Source organism: Gavialis gangeticus, unplaced genomic scaffold, assembly GCF_001723915.1.
Source record: "Gavialis gangeticus isolate Ggan-Ray unplaced genomic scaffold, GavGan_comp1, whole genome shotgun sequence".
Taxonomy (NCBI): Eukaryota; Metazoa; Chordata; order Crocodylia; family Gavialidae; genus Gavialis; species Gavialis gangeticus.
Window position 1 is genome coordinate 129,405,020 of NW_017729024.1, and position 13,676 is coordinate 129,418,695.

At 38.9% G+C, this 13,676-nt stretch overlaps 1 protein-coding gene across 5 annotated transcripts in view; it reads left to right on the top strand.

Moving 5' to 3' along the window:
- Nucleotides 1–13,676, top strand: part of IQGAP2 (IQ motif containing GTPase activating protein 2) — a 272,642-nt gene that overhangs the window by 245,332 nt on the left and 13,634 nt on the right. For all 5 annotated transcript variants that reach the window (XM_019517713.1, XM_019517717.1, XM_019517714.1 and 2 more), the window contains 8 exons: nt 417–580; nt 1,650–1,874; nt 2,486–2,626; nt 2,988–3,072; nt 5,183–5,415; nt 7,240–7,372; nt 9,871–9,973; nt 11,289–11,430. In XM_019517713.1, coding sequence (XP_019373258.1) covers nt 417–580; nt 1,650–1,874; nt 2,486–2,626; nt 2,988–3,072; nt 5,183–5,415; nt 7,240–7,372; nt 9,871–9,973; nt 11,289–11,430 — 1,226 coding nt within the window. The remainder of the gene's footprint in view (nt 1–416; nt 581–1,649; nt 1,875–2,485; nt 2,627–2,987; nt 3,073–5,182; nt 5,416–7,239; nt 7,373–9,870; nt 9,974–11,288; nt 11,431–13,676) is intronic.

The window sequence follows — 13,676 nt, forward strand, 5'->3', positions numbered from 1 at the left end:
CCAACTGCCCACCAGTTTCCAAGTGGCAAGAGCGCCATGGCGGCAGCTCCCCAAGGCCCCCAGAATCCCCTGGTAAGGCTGCTGGAGCCAGCACAGTTGCTGGCCCCAGCCTCCCCTACCCCACCTGGGGTATCCTGCCACATGCCAGGGGGCGTGTGGCACAGGCATTCTTTGGGGACATTTTATTCTAAGGAATTTCAACTGATAGCTTAGTAACACTACAGTACATCCAAACCTCTGAACTCACATTTCCATTTTGTGAAAGATTTGTGTGTTATGTTAGAAAAAAGTACTTTACTAGACTTGACTTCTGTCTAGAGAACTGAAAAGTGAGTAGATTCAGCATGGCTGCTGCAAGTAATAGGGAAGAACTGTTTTAGAAATATACAAATGACTCTCAAATATTTCTCTCCTAGACTAATCCCACATATCTGGCTAAGCTGATTTTCCAGATGCCTCAGAACAAGTCAACCAAGTTTATGGATACAGTCATTTTTACTCTGTACAATTATGCCTCTAATCAGCGAGAAGAATACTTGCTTCTCAAGCTCTTTAAAACTGCTCTAGAAGAAGAGATCAAGTATGTGTATTGCTTAGGAGATTTCACTTAGCCTATCTTGAGAGGAATGTAGTTTGTGCTCTGTATTTGGGGGGGGGGAAAAAAAAAAGGAACTTTAAAAAAAAAAAAAAAAAAAATTGAAGCCAAATCTTGTATTTTTGTTTGTTGGAGAATTTTGGGATTTGTTTGTAAAATGAGAAGTCTATAAATGGCACTATTAGTGATTCTGTAACCATGATAGTTCACAAAGTATACACAAGACGAGGATTTTTGGGGGTTGATATCTTTTGTTGGACCAGCTGTGTGGTTGGAATATTTAGACAAGCTTTCAAATGTAAGACACTCTTCATCAGGTCTGCAGATGGAAGCAAGCATAGTGAATGTTAAGAATGCTAATACCTACAGCATGTGGGAAGAAATTTGGAATTGGGGAGATTATGGTGCATCAAAAATCAATAGTGTTGTTCAGTCCTTGATTCTTAGTGTCCAGCCAGGTTATGAATTGTTTCCAAACGCTCCTTTTAAAGGTGTTTGGTATCTGAGGGCTGGACGGTAGATTATAAATTGCCATGCCTTAAACTCAAGATATTTTTTAGTAGAGAAACAAATCTGTATAACAATTGAGAAATAGTATTTATATTTTCTAAAGGCAGTTTCACTGCTTTTTCTACTTGAAAACAGTTGAGTTTAACAAATGGTTTGTCTGCTTGCTGTTTTTTCACACGCATGTAATTTAAATACCTCAAAAGTAGAGGGTAACAGCTCATTCTATAATAAGTTGAAATTACTTTTGTATGCTGAAATGTATGCCGTTTGAGTTTTATAAATGCATTTCAGGAATAGTTCTATGTTTTGATCTTTAACGCAGTTCATAGGCTGATGCATAACATCTATACATTGAGTTTTAATATGGAAAAAAATGGAACCAATTTAGGCCTCTGATTTAATCCATTAAGAACAAATTTAAGGAAAAAAAACATTAAGAACCTGACAGATTTCTTTTGTTTTTGTTTTTAGTCTTATTTAAGTTTAAGCACTGGATAATTATTTACACAGTTTACAAATGGGTATTGTTTTGTTGTTAATGCAGTTCCAAAGTAGACCAGATACAGGATATAGTCACTGGTAATCCTACGGTCATTAAGATGGTTGTCAGCTTTAACAGAGGTGCTCGTGGACAGAATACTCTGCGTCAGCTTTTGGCCCCAGTGGTAAAGGAAATCATGGATGATAAATCTCTCGTCATCAATACCAGCCCTGTGGAAGTATACAAGGCTTGGGTAAACCAGTTAGAAATGCAGACAGGGGAGGCCAGGTACTATATCATCTTTTATTCTGTTGAATATCTGAGGGATTCTGATCGATCTCTCTCGCTCTCGCTCTCTCCCCTACTACCTTTCTCACAAGCAACCAAGGAAGCATAGGTGGCAGTATGCTTGTCAGATTTCACTTTAGACTAATATTGGGAAGTCTAAATAAATTACTTTGCTCTGACTTATTAATTTAATATCACTTATTTTGTAGCACTCTCAAGAATAATAATCTTGGGCCCCAGAGTCTGCAATCAAATCCGTTAGTGTGGACTCGGCATTGCACCCATGGCCCTTGTTGACTTTACAAAGCTCTCTTAAGATGCAGAAATCCATGGGAATGATTGAAAATGCTTTCTTCTTGTCTGAAAGAGAACAGATGACGTCATGGGGGGGAGGAGGATGTTCCACAAAACATGACATTAATCTGTATTTTTTTAAATTTAAAAGCACTGGTGCTTTACAAATGAATTGGAATTACTTGTTCACTTGACATTTTTCTTAAGACTGTACTGTATTAATCTGAGCGCTGTTGTTTTTCAGAGGTTTTATGAATTTCATTTGCAGTCTCAATAGCTTGCTTTTAGCCTAGTTGATGCTACTTTTGTATTTGCAGCAAGCTGCCATATGATGTAACAACAGAACAAGCATTAACACACCCAGAAGTTATAAACAGACTGGAATCATCCATTCAGAGTTTGAGAGCAGTTACTGATAAAGTCCTTGTATCCATATTCTCATCTCTCAGTCTGATGCCGTAAGTGCTGAGTTGTGAGTCCTGTAACTTCAGTTCATTTCTACAGTAATAGAATGTCAGGATTCAGTGAAAATAATCCTTCCAAGTCATCTATACTGCTTTGTGTAACTGTCCTTTTCTTGCCTTTTCTAATACAATTCTCCAGCAGATGGAGCAATTTCTCTGCATCACAAAATCCAAATAGCATGGGATCTAGTGAGCCTATGTGATGTAAATTGTTTTATTTTCCGTTATCATCTCATTTTGTGTTTGTGGTTAATGTCTCCAAGTCATTAAAACAGTAGCTTTGTTGACTGGAACGATATATTTGTTTTATTTAAATCTTACCCTTATTTTCCTTTCTTATCTCTTTTGTATATAGTTATGGAATGAGGTATATAGCCAAAGTTCTGAAGAATTCACTCCATGAGAGGTTCCCAGATGCAACAGAAGATGAGCTATTAAAGGTAGATGAATGAGGGTGGATCTACTGGTAGTTTACTTTTGTCTGTACCAAAAGGGAGATTTATTTGCATATTAGCTTTGTGAGGAGTTGTGAACAATTTTATAGTTGTAAAATGAGGATTTTTGGAAGGAGATGAGAGAGAATCATCTGTTAATATGCTCTGAAGTTTTGATAAGTGATTCTGATCACATGCAATTGCAGTAAAGTCAGTGGCATAGCTACATTAAAATTGTCACTGGTACTTTGTTGAAAGCTATAAGCCATTGCTTCAGTAGCAGTCTTTTCACAAAGAATGTAATGCTAGTTTCATAACTATTATGAAAAGCCATTTAAAATAATGTTGTATTAATATTGCATTTTAAATACAATGGATAGGTTTGTAAGAGCAGTGAGCTGATTCTTCCAATACACTTATTTAAGATGCGTGTAAGTTGTGAGAATATTAGACTTCTAGAATGAAAAATTAGCTGTGGCATAAGAACATTTCTGGTAGTGTCCTTCGTTTAGTCTCTCACAGCCACTATTTCCTTGAACAACAATCTGAAGTTACTCCAAGTGCCTGCTGCACACCTACAGGATTTCCTATTGCTTGAGTTGGAACCCTCTCAATATCAGAATTACACTTTAAAAATTAAAACTTTGAAATGCAATAGACCTAGAACTCCAAGGTATTCACTTAATTAAGATTTTTGTTTGGTGCCTTTCAAAAAAACATTCAGGGTTATAGCTTTTGTGTGGAGCCATTGTGAAGATTGAGCTCCTCAGCTCTAAAGTGCATTACTTATATTAGCATATTGTTTAAATAATTTTATTAACACTATTTACAAAGATGTCTCCGGTCATTACTCCACTCCAGTGCCTGGCCATCATGAGGAAGGAACACAATTTTTGAAAGTCTCTTAAAATTGCCTTTAAATGGGTGGTAAAGCAATGCTGCCATAAGGCTCCACACCTTCCCCACTGACCAAGAGACTGCCTAATTATATTCAAAAGCCAAATGTTTCAGAAGTGACTGCAGATGAACTGTGGTAGACTGCCAAAGCAGATGAGCTCCAAAGATCAGGAGTCTCTCACTTCCGGTTCCCTAATTCAGAATTTTAACTCTTGGAACTGCTATTTAGTGACTAAAAGGAGCTTCCAAAATCTTATTAAAATATCCAGAGCTAAATCCAGCAGTTGGAGGCAAATAAAGATTCAGCGTAAATTGGCTGAGACCTGAGCTCTTTTGAGAGAACTCAGAAACAAACCTAGTTGAGCAAAGAAAATCAGTTGTATGCTTAAGTGACATTTTATGGTAATGGGAGGCTCCTCCCTAGCTTGCTTCTGTGGCCATATGGCTGAGGGCAAGTGAAACTCTGAACCCCAAGCCTCTGGGCTTGGCTCTGCATGTAGGATCCCTGCCAAAAGACTTTGGAAATATCTTTAACCCCACCAGGGGCTTCAGATGCTTGCCAGTTGTAGGGCTGCTTATGGTTCTGGATTGACTCGCGGATATGGACTTGATTTGGCTGGCTTGGCTTGGAACATGAAAATTTTTTTTCAAAACAAAAACCCTGTAGCTTACCCAAGATAGACGGCTTTATTTGGAAACTGACCCTCCAAGGTAAACCTGAGAACTCTACACAACTCTGACCTGACAGCAAAAGTACCACAATTGCCCTTCATATTGGTACTTTCAAGGGCAAGATTTGCAAGCCCTGAGAAATGGAGGAGCTGCTTATTGAAAATGCTCTGCATTTAGAGAAGCTGTGAGACTTTGGAATGTGCAAGATTACTCAGTTGCTCTTCCTGTTTGTGGAGGAGGGGAGGCATAATTGATCCCCTTAGAAAAAAACAGAACCATCCCAAGTAGAATAGAACCTCTATTTTGGAGTTCAAAAATTAGATAAACTTGCACTTTCATCTGCGTTTTTTTTCCTTCAGTTGGGATATCAAGTAGGAATTCCATAAACGTGTCCTTACAGTATTTGACTAGAGTGAAAACCAGAATGTACTAGAATTGTATCTCTCTTTCTCACTCGTAACTCCTTTGCAACAACTTTTTGGGGGGTGGAGGGTGCAGAAGGAAGTATACTTGGGGAAAAGAAGTCCCTAAAATATTTTTCCTGTAGATTGTTGGAAACCTCTTGTACTATCGCTACATGAACCCAGCCATTGTTGCCCCTGATGGTTTTGATATCATTGACATGACTGCTGGAGGCCAAATACATTCCGACCAGAGGAGAAATTTAGGTTGTGTGGCAAAAGTCCTTCAGCATGCTGCTTCTAACAAACTCTTTGAAGGAGAGAGTGCCCATCTTTCATCTATGAATGCTTACCTGTCACAGACTTACCAGAAGTTCAGGTACGCAAAATTCATACAGATATTTGTACAGACAAAAGTTGGTCTGCTGTACCCACCAGTTTGCATTGAAGAGGATTGAACAGATTAAAAAAGATTGTGTTTGTAACCTAAACATCCAGAGGTATATTCTACTCTGCCTTATTCTGCAATGGGAAATAATATAACATATTGTTTTGGTACTGGATAGTATTCTTCAGCATTCAGGTTTTCACAATAGATTCTCTTTATGCCAATGAATTTCATGAGCCAGATTAAGCTATTTCTTACATAAGACAAGATAATCACATAAACAACTTTGGGCCTTTTTTTCTGTCTGGTGGCTGAGAAAAGACAGTGTTTCCCAGCCCCAGGGAACTGGGTTTTTTTTAACCTCTGCCATTTCAGTTGATGGAAACAATTGTAGGATATAGACATTTTTTCCACAAAAATACTGAGCTGCTAGGTAAAGTGCAAAATCTCTACGTGGAAGTTCTTTGTTTGGAATTCTTGTTCTTCACTTCTAATCTTTTTTGGGCAACTATAATAAGGAAATTGAAGAGGTCTGTTGTCCTATGATTAAATTCCCATTTATTCTTTTTTATGAGGGCTGCTTTTTATGAAAATCTTTTCATGAACTGTTAATGTGCTATACTTCATTTAGACATCAGCCATGAACAAAGAAACTAAATCAATTGTTAACCATTCAGTCCACTTCCTGCATTATTAAAGTAATGGTGGGGGGACAGACATTTGTATATACAAGAGAGAACAGAGCTGAGAAGAAGTTTAATAGTGGGGAGAAAAGCAAAGGCAGATAAAACGCAGCTTAATTTCTGTTTTTTCATTACAAAAAGAATCTCAAATTGACTCTCAGGATACCTCCTTGATTTAAAATTATTCTGTTTATGAGAACATTAAATGATTTTCATTGTTAAATTAAGGTTTGCACAAACAATAAACAGAGTAGTGGTTTTCAACCTTTTTTTTTTTTGTCTTGAAGTACCCCTTCTGGAACTTGAGGCACCCCTCAGAAAATACTTGTTCTTAGTTTTTCACTCATTTTGACCACAGAAAGTTAATAGAGCAGGTTTTCTGTTGCAAATAACTTTGTTTTTAACACTCTGCATCCCTAACTGAAATGTCTGGGTCTATCTTCTGAACCATTTGCCCCCTAACAATGCTAATGTGACACCCTGTAGCACCCTTGAAAGGAACTCGCAGCACCTGACTTGAGAATCACTGATCTAGAGGCACTGTTTCTTCCTTTGGAAATTCTAGATGTCTCTTGTTCACATACATATCAACATTGTAATGTACTTTATTTCCTTCAACATTCCTACACCTATGAACAATCCAGCTCTGATGTATTCTAAACAAGCACAATTTTTGAGCCATTCAAACATTTCAGGGGTCTGGTGGAGTCGTGCAGAGATTTAATGTACAATTCTTTATTCTTCTAATTTTTTAATTAATAGGCCTCAAGTAGCCACTTTACAAAGCCTGTTGTTCTTCATATCTTCTGAAAGATTATTTTTAATTCACTTTCTAGGTTGGATTCTTTAGAACATCTCAATGAGCTGGCAAATAATTCTTGCTCTCTGTCATAATTTAAATTTTTTTTAAATCTTTAGAAGGTGACAGTTCTGCTGTTCACTCTGGGAGGGTGGTTGCAATTTAGCTATTTGTACATGCTCATGCTGCTTCTGACTCTTTTGTGTCCTGCAACCTCATTGTAGATTTCAAATTAATGTACAATCTAAGGTGTTATTTCTACAAACAAAAATTTGACTTAGACTCACTAAGTTTATGTAACTTATTTAATGTTTCTTTCTCACTTTTTCTTAGAAACTTTTTTCAGGCAGCTTGTGAGGTCCCTGAGCCAGAAGAGAAATTCAATGTTGATGAGTACTCTGACATGGTGACATTGAGCAAACCTGTCATATACATTTCCATTGAAGAAATTATCAATACCCATTCTGTAAGTGATTATGAGTAAATTTGCCCACTGATGTACTGTGTGAAAATAATTACAGGAGCACCCGTTTATAGTGAAATATTTGAGCAATTTTCCATTCAGTCTGGCACTTCCTGTTAACTTTCCCAACATTCTGGGAGGGAATTACTTATTATTTCACTAGCAGAGCATCTTAGTTTTCAAATGTATGCTTTAGAAGCTCAGAACCAAATGTCTGAAGCTTTATTTAAATATATACTATACATCATGAAGGGAAGAGGGCTTTTTCTCAAGGTGGAAAAAAGGAGTAATTTTAAGTAGTTTATGTGGCTTTTTGGAAGAAAAAATCCTTATGTTTTATGACTTTGCATTTCTTAATGCTATGTTGGAAGCAAATACAAGAGCTTGATTTAGGAGGACAGTAGTATCCTGTGAATAGTATGTTCTGGATAAGGAACAGATGAATTACAGAAACTTCCATTTATACCATGATTCATCAAGACATAATATAGATGTAGACCATATGGCCCTGTCAAACTTCATATACTATCAGCTAAACATTAGCTTACAAAAATCCTAAAATGTTCAGTAATTTATCTTAAATACAAAAGCAAACGTGCCCAAAAAGGGGAGGGGCAAACATGGAAAAGGGGTAGGGGGGGCTTCAACTCCCAAACTAGCAGATTTTAAAATTGAATTTTTTTCCCATATGGAAACTGTTTAGTCTACCCTAAAACAGTTTCTGCTAGTTAAGTAATGTTTATCTCTCCATTTGAATTTTAAGGCATAGGGTTTCCATTTTTCTCATCTGTTCTTCTCTCCAAATTTGTGTCCTTGACTGAATTCTTCTCGCTCCTTCAGCCTCCTCCCACCCCAGCTTTCTTCAGGGGTTCGTGTGGCTTTGTTCTTGACAACCCTTCTCCCTCTCCAGCATATCCTTGTGTAACCTTATCTACAAATACACATTTAGTTGACCTCTCAATGCTAGCAACTTGCAGATTGTCTATCTTCGCATCTGACCATGACCCATCAGGATAACTAGTATAGCTTCCTTGAATTTTTTGGACTGTCTCTTGTCTTACATGTAGCTCTTTGTGGACAAGGCAACACAACACATAGGTATGGTCGAGGGCCTCATATGCTAGGCCTCCAAGGCAGTAGGATAGCACACCTGGTAAATATTGCACATTAGATAATTCAAAAGCACTTATGCACATAAGACTGAAGGAAAGTTTTAAGAAAAGGAAGTTGCAATTATGCACCCAACTGCCATTTATGTTTTTAAACATTTCAAATCTTACTGTGGCCTGACTGCCTAGATACAAAAGCTACCTTTACATTTCCAAGGAACTGTGACCTTTTTTTTGGTTGAATGAACTATGATTGGTACTTAGAGCTGGCATTTCTAGGATATTGTCAAGTAGAGTGTGTGTTTGTTATAGTTAAATATCAGTGAATTGTGTGACTTCAGTCATCTTCATCATCTTTACTTGGAAATCTCTTCTGTGGAAAATAGGCCATAGGAGCTAACAAATATGAACAGACATATCTTCATTGTTATCAAACTGTCTGCATAATGTCACTTATTTCCTGAAGCAAAGGCGGGTGGTGAGTGTAGAAAATGATCAGTCTAGTTACAGGAAATGCATACTTCTGGTCCCACCATTCATGCATCTTTTATAAATCAGTGTATATTTACAAGCTTGTTCTCAAGCTCTTTATGGCCTGTGAAACCATTCCTCCTTTGACCTAGTCAGCTGAAGTAAATGTTATGATATAAAGAAGATCCTGTGTGCTTCCTATGACTTGAGTGTTACTAAAATCCCTAAGTTTAGCAAGACAAATATGACTAGTTGCTTCTGAAAGCTTCCAGTGATACCGTCTGTCTGCTGTTCAAAGGAAGTACAGTAATAAATAATAGCAGTGCCTGAAATGTCACTCTGCATGGCATAATATGCCTTAACCCTACCCTGAAAAGTCCCCAAACAGTACAGTCTCCTTGTACATTAAGGAGACAGAATGCCAAGAAATGCCAATGGCTGAGGAAGGGTTTGTGCCCAAAAGCTTGCAAAAAAACTTTTTTTCCAACTATTTAGTTAGTCTAGTAAAAAAAAAAATATCACATCTACCCAAAGAACCTTGTCTGACCACGTAAGAGGTGTGGTTTTTTTTAGTGATATTCCTTACTGGTCCAACTATACAGTAAAAGATCTCACCAAAAAGCCTTTACTTTTCACATTTCATGGGTCTTAGTGGTTAAACAACACTCCAACCCTACAGTAAACCTACTGCCAGTCCAAGTATTTAACAGAGAGTGGGGCAAACTTTTTGCTGAATAGAAATAATACATCTAAATGTAGCCTGGAAGTTAAAACCATATTTTTTTTCTTCTGTCCTCTATAGCACTTATTCATACAATGAATCCATTGTGGCTCTGTTGGCATTATATCTGTGAGTACATATTAGTTTCTGGGAAATGGTGTGTTGGAGATGATGATTTTCTGATTTGCATTTGTTCACAGCTACTGTTAGAACACCAGGATGCCATTGCTTCTGACCAGAATGACCTACTAAATGAGTTGTTGGAGGGGCTGGGACCAGTTCCTGATGTAGAGTCTTTTCTTGGTAAGATCTTGCTCTTCCCCCTCTTCCTTTTTAGGGTGCATTCAGAAGTGCAGCTCTAGAAGCATCAGAACAACAATCCCCCCAGACCAAACAGAAGTTCAATGATGGTTCCAGGCGGAAGGGAAACCCTAGTTGCTGGCTGGAGCCTGCAGCTGGATTCTCCTAGCAACAGCCCTTCCTCCCCCTCCCAGCCTGTCCCTGATTTCAGAGTGGGGAGGAAGGAGAGAGCAGAGAGAACTTGTTCTAGGGTTCCCCACCTTCCAGCAGTGGCTGGAAAAAAAACCCCAGACTGAACTCCCTTCATTCCCCCCAGAAAACAGCTCGGAGGTTGGGAGGCAGCTCAGACACAAGTTACGGAAAATACTGTTTTGAAACATCTTCATCTGACCCCTTCATGCAATGAGGGTTCAGATTTTTGCCCGATTGGCAATTTTTGAAGTGATCTGAAGCTATGCATTTGTTTGGTCATGGCTATAGACCACTTTCTGGGGCCAGTTCGGGTGAAAATTATCACTTCTGTCTGAACCCTTAGTAGGTTGTGGTTCGCAACCTTGTTAGACTCCAGGGATCCCTCAGAACACGCCTGCTTGAGAATTAGTTATCTAAATAACAATGAACTAGGAAAAAGATGGCATGCATGTGCACATGGAAATTGTGAAGAGCAAATCTATGGACATGTGCTTTGAAGAGAGAATCTGCGCTGGAAATCTCTTAGTACTTGGGGGTGTACTTGGTGGCAGTGTTGGTCTGAGATGAGAAGACATATTAAAAAACTAGAACTCTTGGTTCCAAAATGATACCTTTTATTAGACCAACTGGAAAATGGCAAGAAAATTGTCCTTTTTCTGCAAGCTTTCGGGATCAAAGTCTCTTCGTCAGGCTTTGGGAAAAGTGTAGATGGTACAAGATGGTAGAAAGTCCCTATAGGTAGGAAATAAACTTCATTTTTGTACGGAGGGAGCTGAAGTCTGTCCCTCTGGGTCCATGAGAGTGTCTTTGAGCTGTGTTGAGTAGTTCTTTGATCACCACCTTTCGCTGGAGGTGTCAGATGGCAGGCAGGGAGGCAAAAAAACTTCCTTGTTGTTCTGCAATGAAGTTTAAAATCCAAAATCAGCTAAAATTCGTACTTAGTCTCCCACCAAGGTACATAAATAGACTGTTTGTACTGAAGTTATGTGTGTAGATCACATGCTGTGAAATACCGTTTGTTTTTTTCCAGTGTTTTGGTTTGTGAAACAATTTATCACAAATAACCAAACTGACAGGAAGAACCTTAAAACCTCTTTGTTTCTTTTTTTTTCCCTCCACCCTCCAGGAGAAGGCACTGTTGATCCCAATGATCTTAACAAGGAAAATGCTTTGAGTCAGCTTGCAAAGACAGAAATTTCACTTTCTCTAACCAGTAAATATGAATTACGGGAAGGAGAAGACCAAGATCTCAAAAGTCTGATGATAAAGTATGTGTTTCTCAAAATGTGTATCCTGGGCAATGTTTTTGTTAAATTACTGCACTTACTTGTTCTAATGTTCACAGTGGTCTTTAAAAACGTAAAGTATATCTTGTTTAGATGAGTAATCCTTTCTTTGGACTGCCTGCCAAATTTTGTAGTGTGTGCACCAGTGGCTCCAGCCAGAGCCCATGCTGACATAACAGTGAGTTCAGAGTTTTATTGGAGCCCGAGCCTAGGAGCTGAGCACTGCCCCTGCTCATGGCCTCCTTTTTTTTTCCTGCTGCTGAATTTAGTGGGAGAGGCAAATGGCAGCAGTGCTTAGCTCCTGCATTCTGGAGTTGCATAAAAGCACTAGTATGCCAGCAGGGGTTCTGGTTAGAGCCACAGCTTTCCTGCAGCTGGAGCTGCTGCTTGTCATGTTGTTTTTTTTTTTCCCCTGCAGCTGAATTCAGCAGGGGAGAAAGGGGAGGGGGCAATCAGCAGCCACAGCTCAGCTTCTGCACTCCAGCCCCATGAAAACTTTGTAAGTGGAAGGAAAAAGATAGTGAAGACATGCGCTTGGTGACTACATGCAGACACTACACAAAGCTGGTGACAGTGCCTTAAAAAAAAATTAAAGCAAGCCCCACTGCTCAGGGGCAGAGCATAGTCCCACTCCCTCTGTGATACTGGTAGGGCACTGGGAACTGCAGGGAGCTGAGGTAAAGTACAGTGCTGCCAGCTAGGCAGTCCTGTTGTCCTCTCCCATAGGTCTGAGACCCCCTTAATTTCCCCCACCAACACTAGGAACCTGGAAGTCAGCCAGTTTCTTACAGGTCAGTGCAAACTGGTGGCTCATCAACCTCAATTCCTGCTGCTAAGGCACCAAGCCGAGCACCTTATCACTTGACCTCAGTCCAGCCCAGTCCAGATCGTTTCAGTACCTCTTCTGCCATGCACAGCAGGCCCTTTGACAAGTTCACCTTTCTAATATTATTTCAACTACTTTGAATATTAGGGTATGCCCAAGTATAGTACTATACAATGCTTTCTTATGGAGCCCTCAGCCCATTTCTGATTTTAGGATTTGGCCCACTTTAAAAACAAAAAAAACAAACAACAAGAAAAAGTTGAAAACCAGTGCTTTAGACCAGTGGTTTTCAACTTTTTTCATTTGTGGACCTCTTAATTTCAAGTGGAGGTGTGGACCGCTTTGAATTGTAAGTGTGGGTATTGACATACTTTTGATCATAGTCATCTTTCACAGACTCCTTAAACAGTCTGTGGACCCCAGGTTGAAAACCACTACTTTAGACTATTACTGAGATTTTCACAAACAGGTATGTGCTAAAAAAAAAAAAAAAATAGCATCCATTTGGTCACGGACTCTGTGTTCAAATGTGGATACATATTGTTCAAGCTTGCTCCCCTAGAGAATTAGTGCAGTGTAGTTTTAAAGACTAGTTTAAAGGTTTTATAGAAAAATCTTGAGGTCTCTTTCAGCCTTATTTTTCCATAAGAGTTTGTAGCTCAAATCCCACCTTGTAGCTTAAGGCAGAATCATTCTTGTACAAGCTATACCAGACAAATGGTTTTCTAACCTGTACTTAAACTTACAAGGTTGGAAATTTTACATCCTCTACATTTTGTGTTCCAGTGCTTAAATCCTTCCCCTCTCTCTTACTACGGGATCGAGGTGGGAGGTAGACAGAAAGTTCTTCCTAAGGCTTTCTGTTGAAGACCAGAAGAGACTGGTGAAGACCTGCTTTAGAGGCACTAATCCAGAAGAAAATATAGGTAGAATGCACTTGTCTTTGGCTTAATGTAATGAATTCCAGAGCAGATCCCAGGGAAAGCAAGTAACAGAAGAAATCCCTGAGAAACTGCTCCATGTGTATGAGCAGTCACGTGCAGTGTGCACAAGCTGTAGACTGAGGGAACAAACTGCTAGCAGGTTCACAGATCCCTAGTTTGCTTATGGGTCAGAATGTGACACGCTAATCATTTTTCCTACATCAGGAGTAATTTTTAACACTTTTATTCTTCCACGTGAAAACTTGATTCTGACTCGAACAATTTGTTCCAAGCAGGAAGTTGTGATTAAACACCTCTTATCAAGACCATTTACATTTGACAAGACATTGTGACATCAATTTTTTTCTTAATTTTTAAAGTAAAAGTTAAAATGTTTTACATAGGTGGTGATTTATTTCTGAGGACCTATCACAGAAGTTTTACTGCTTGTACTTCTATGTGTGCATCCCCCCCCCCCC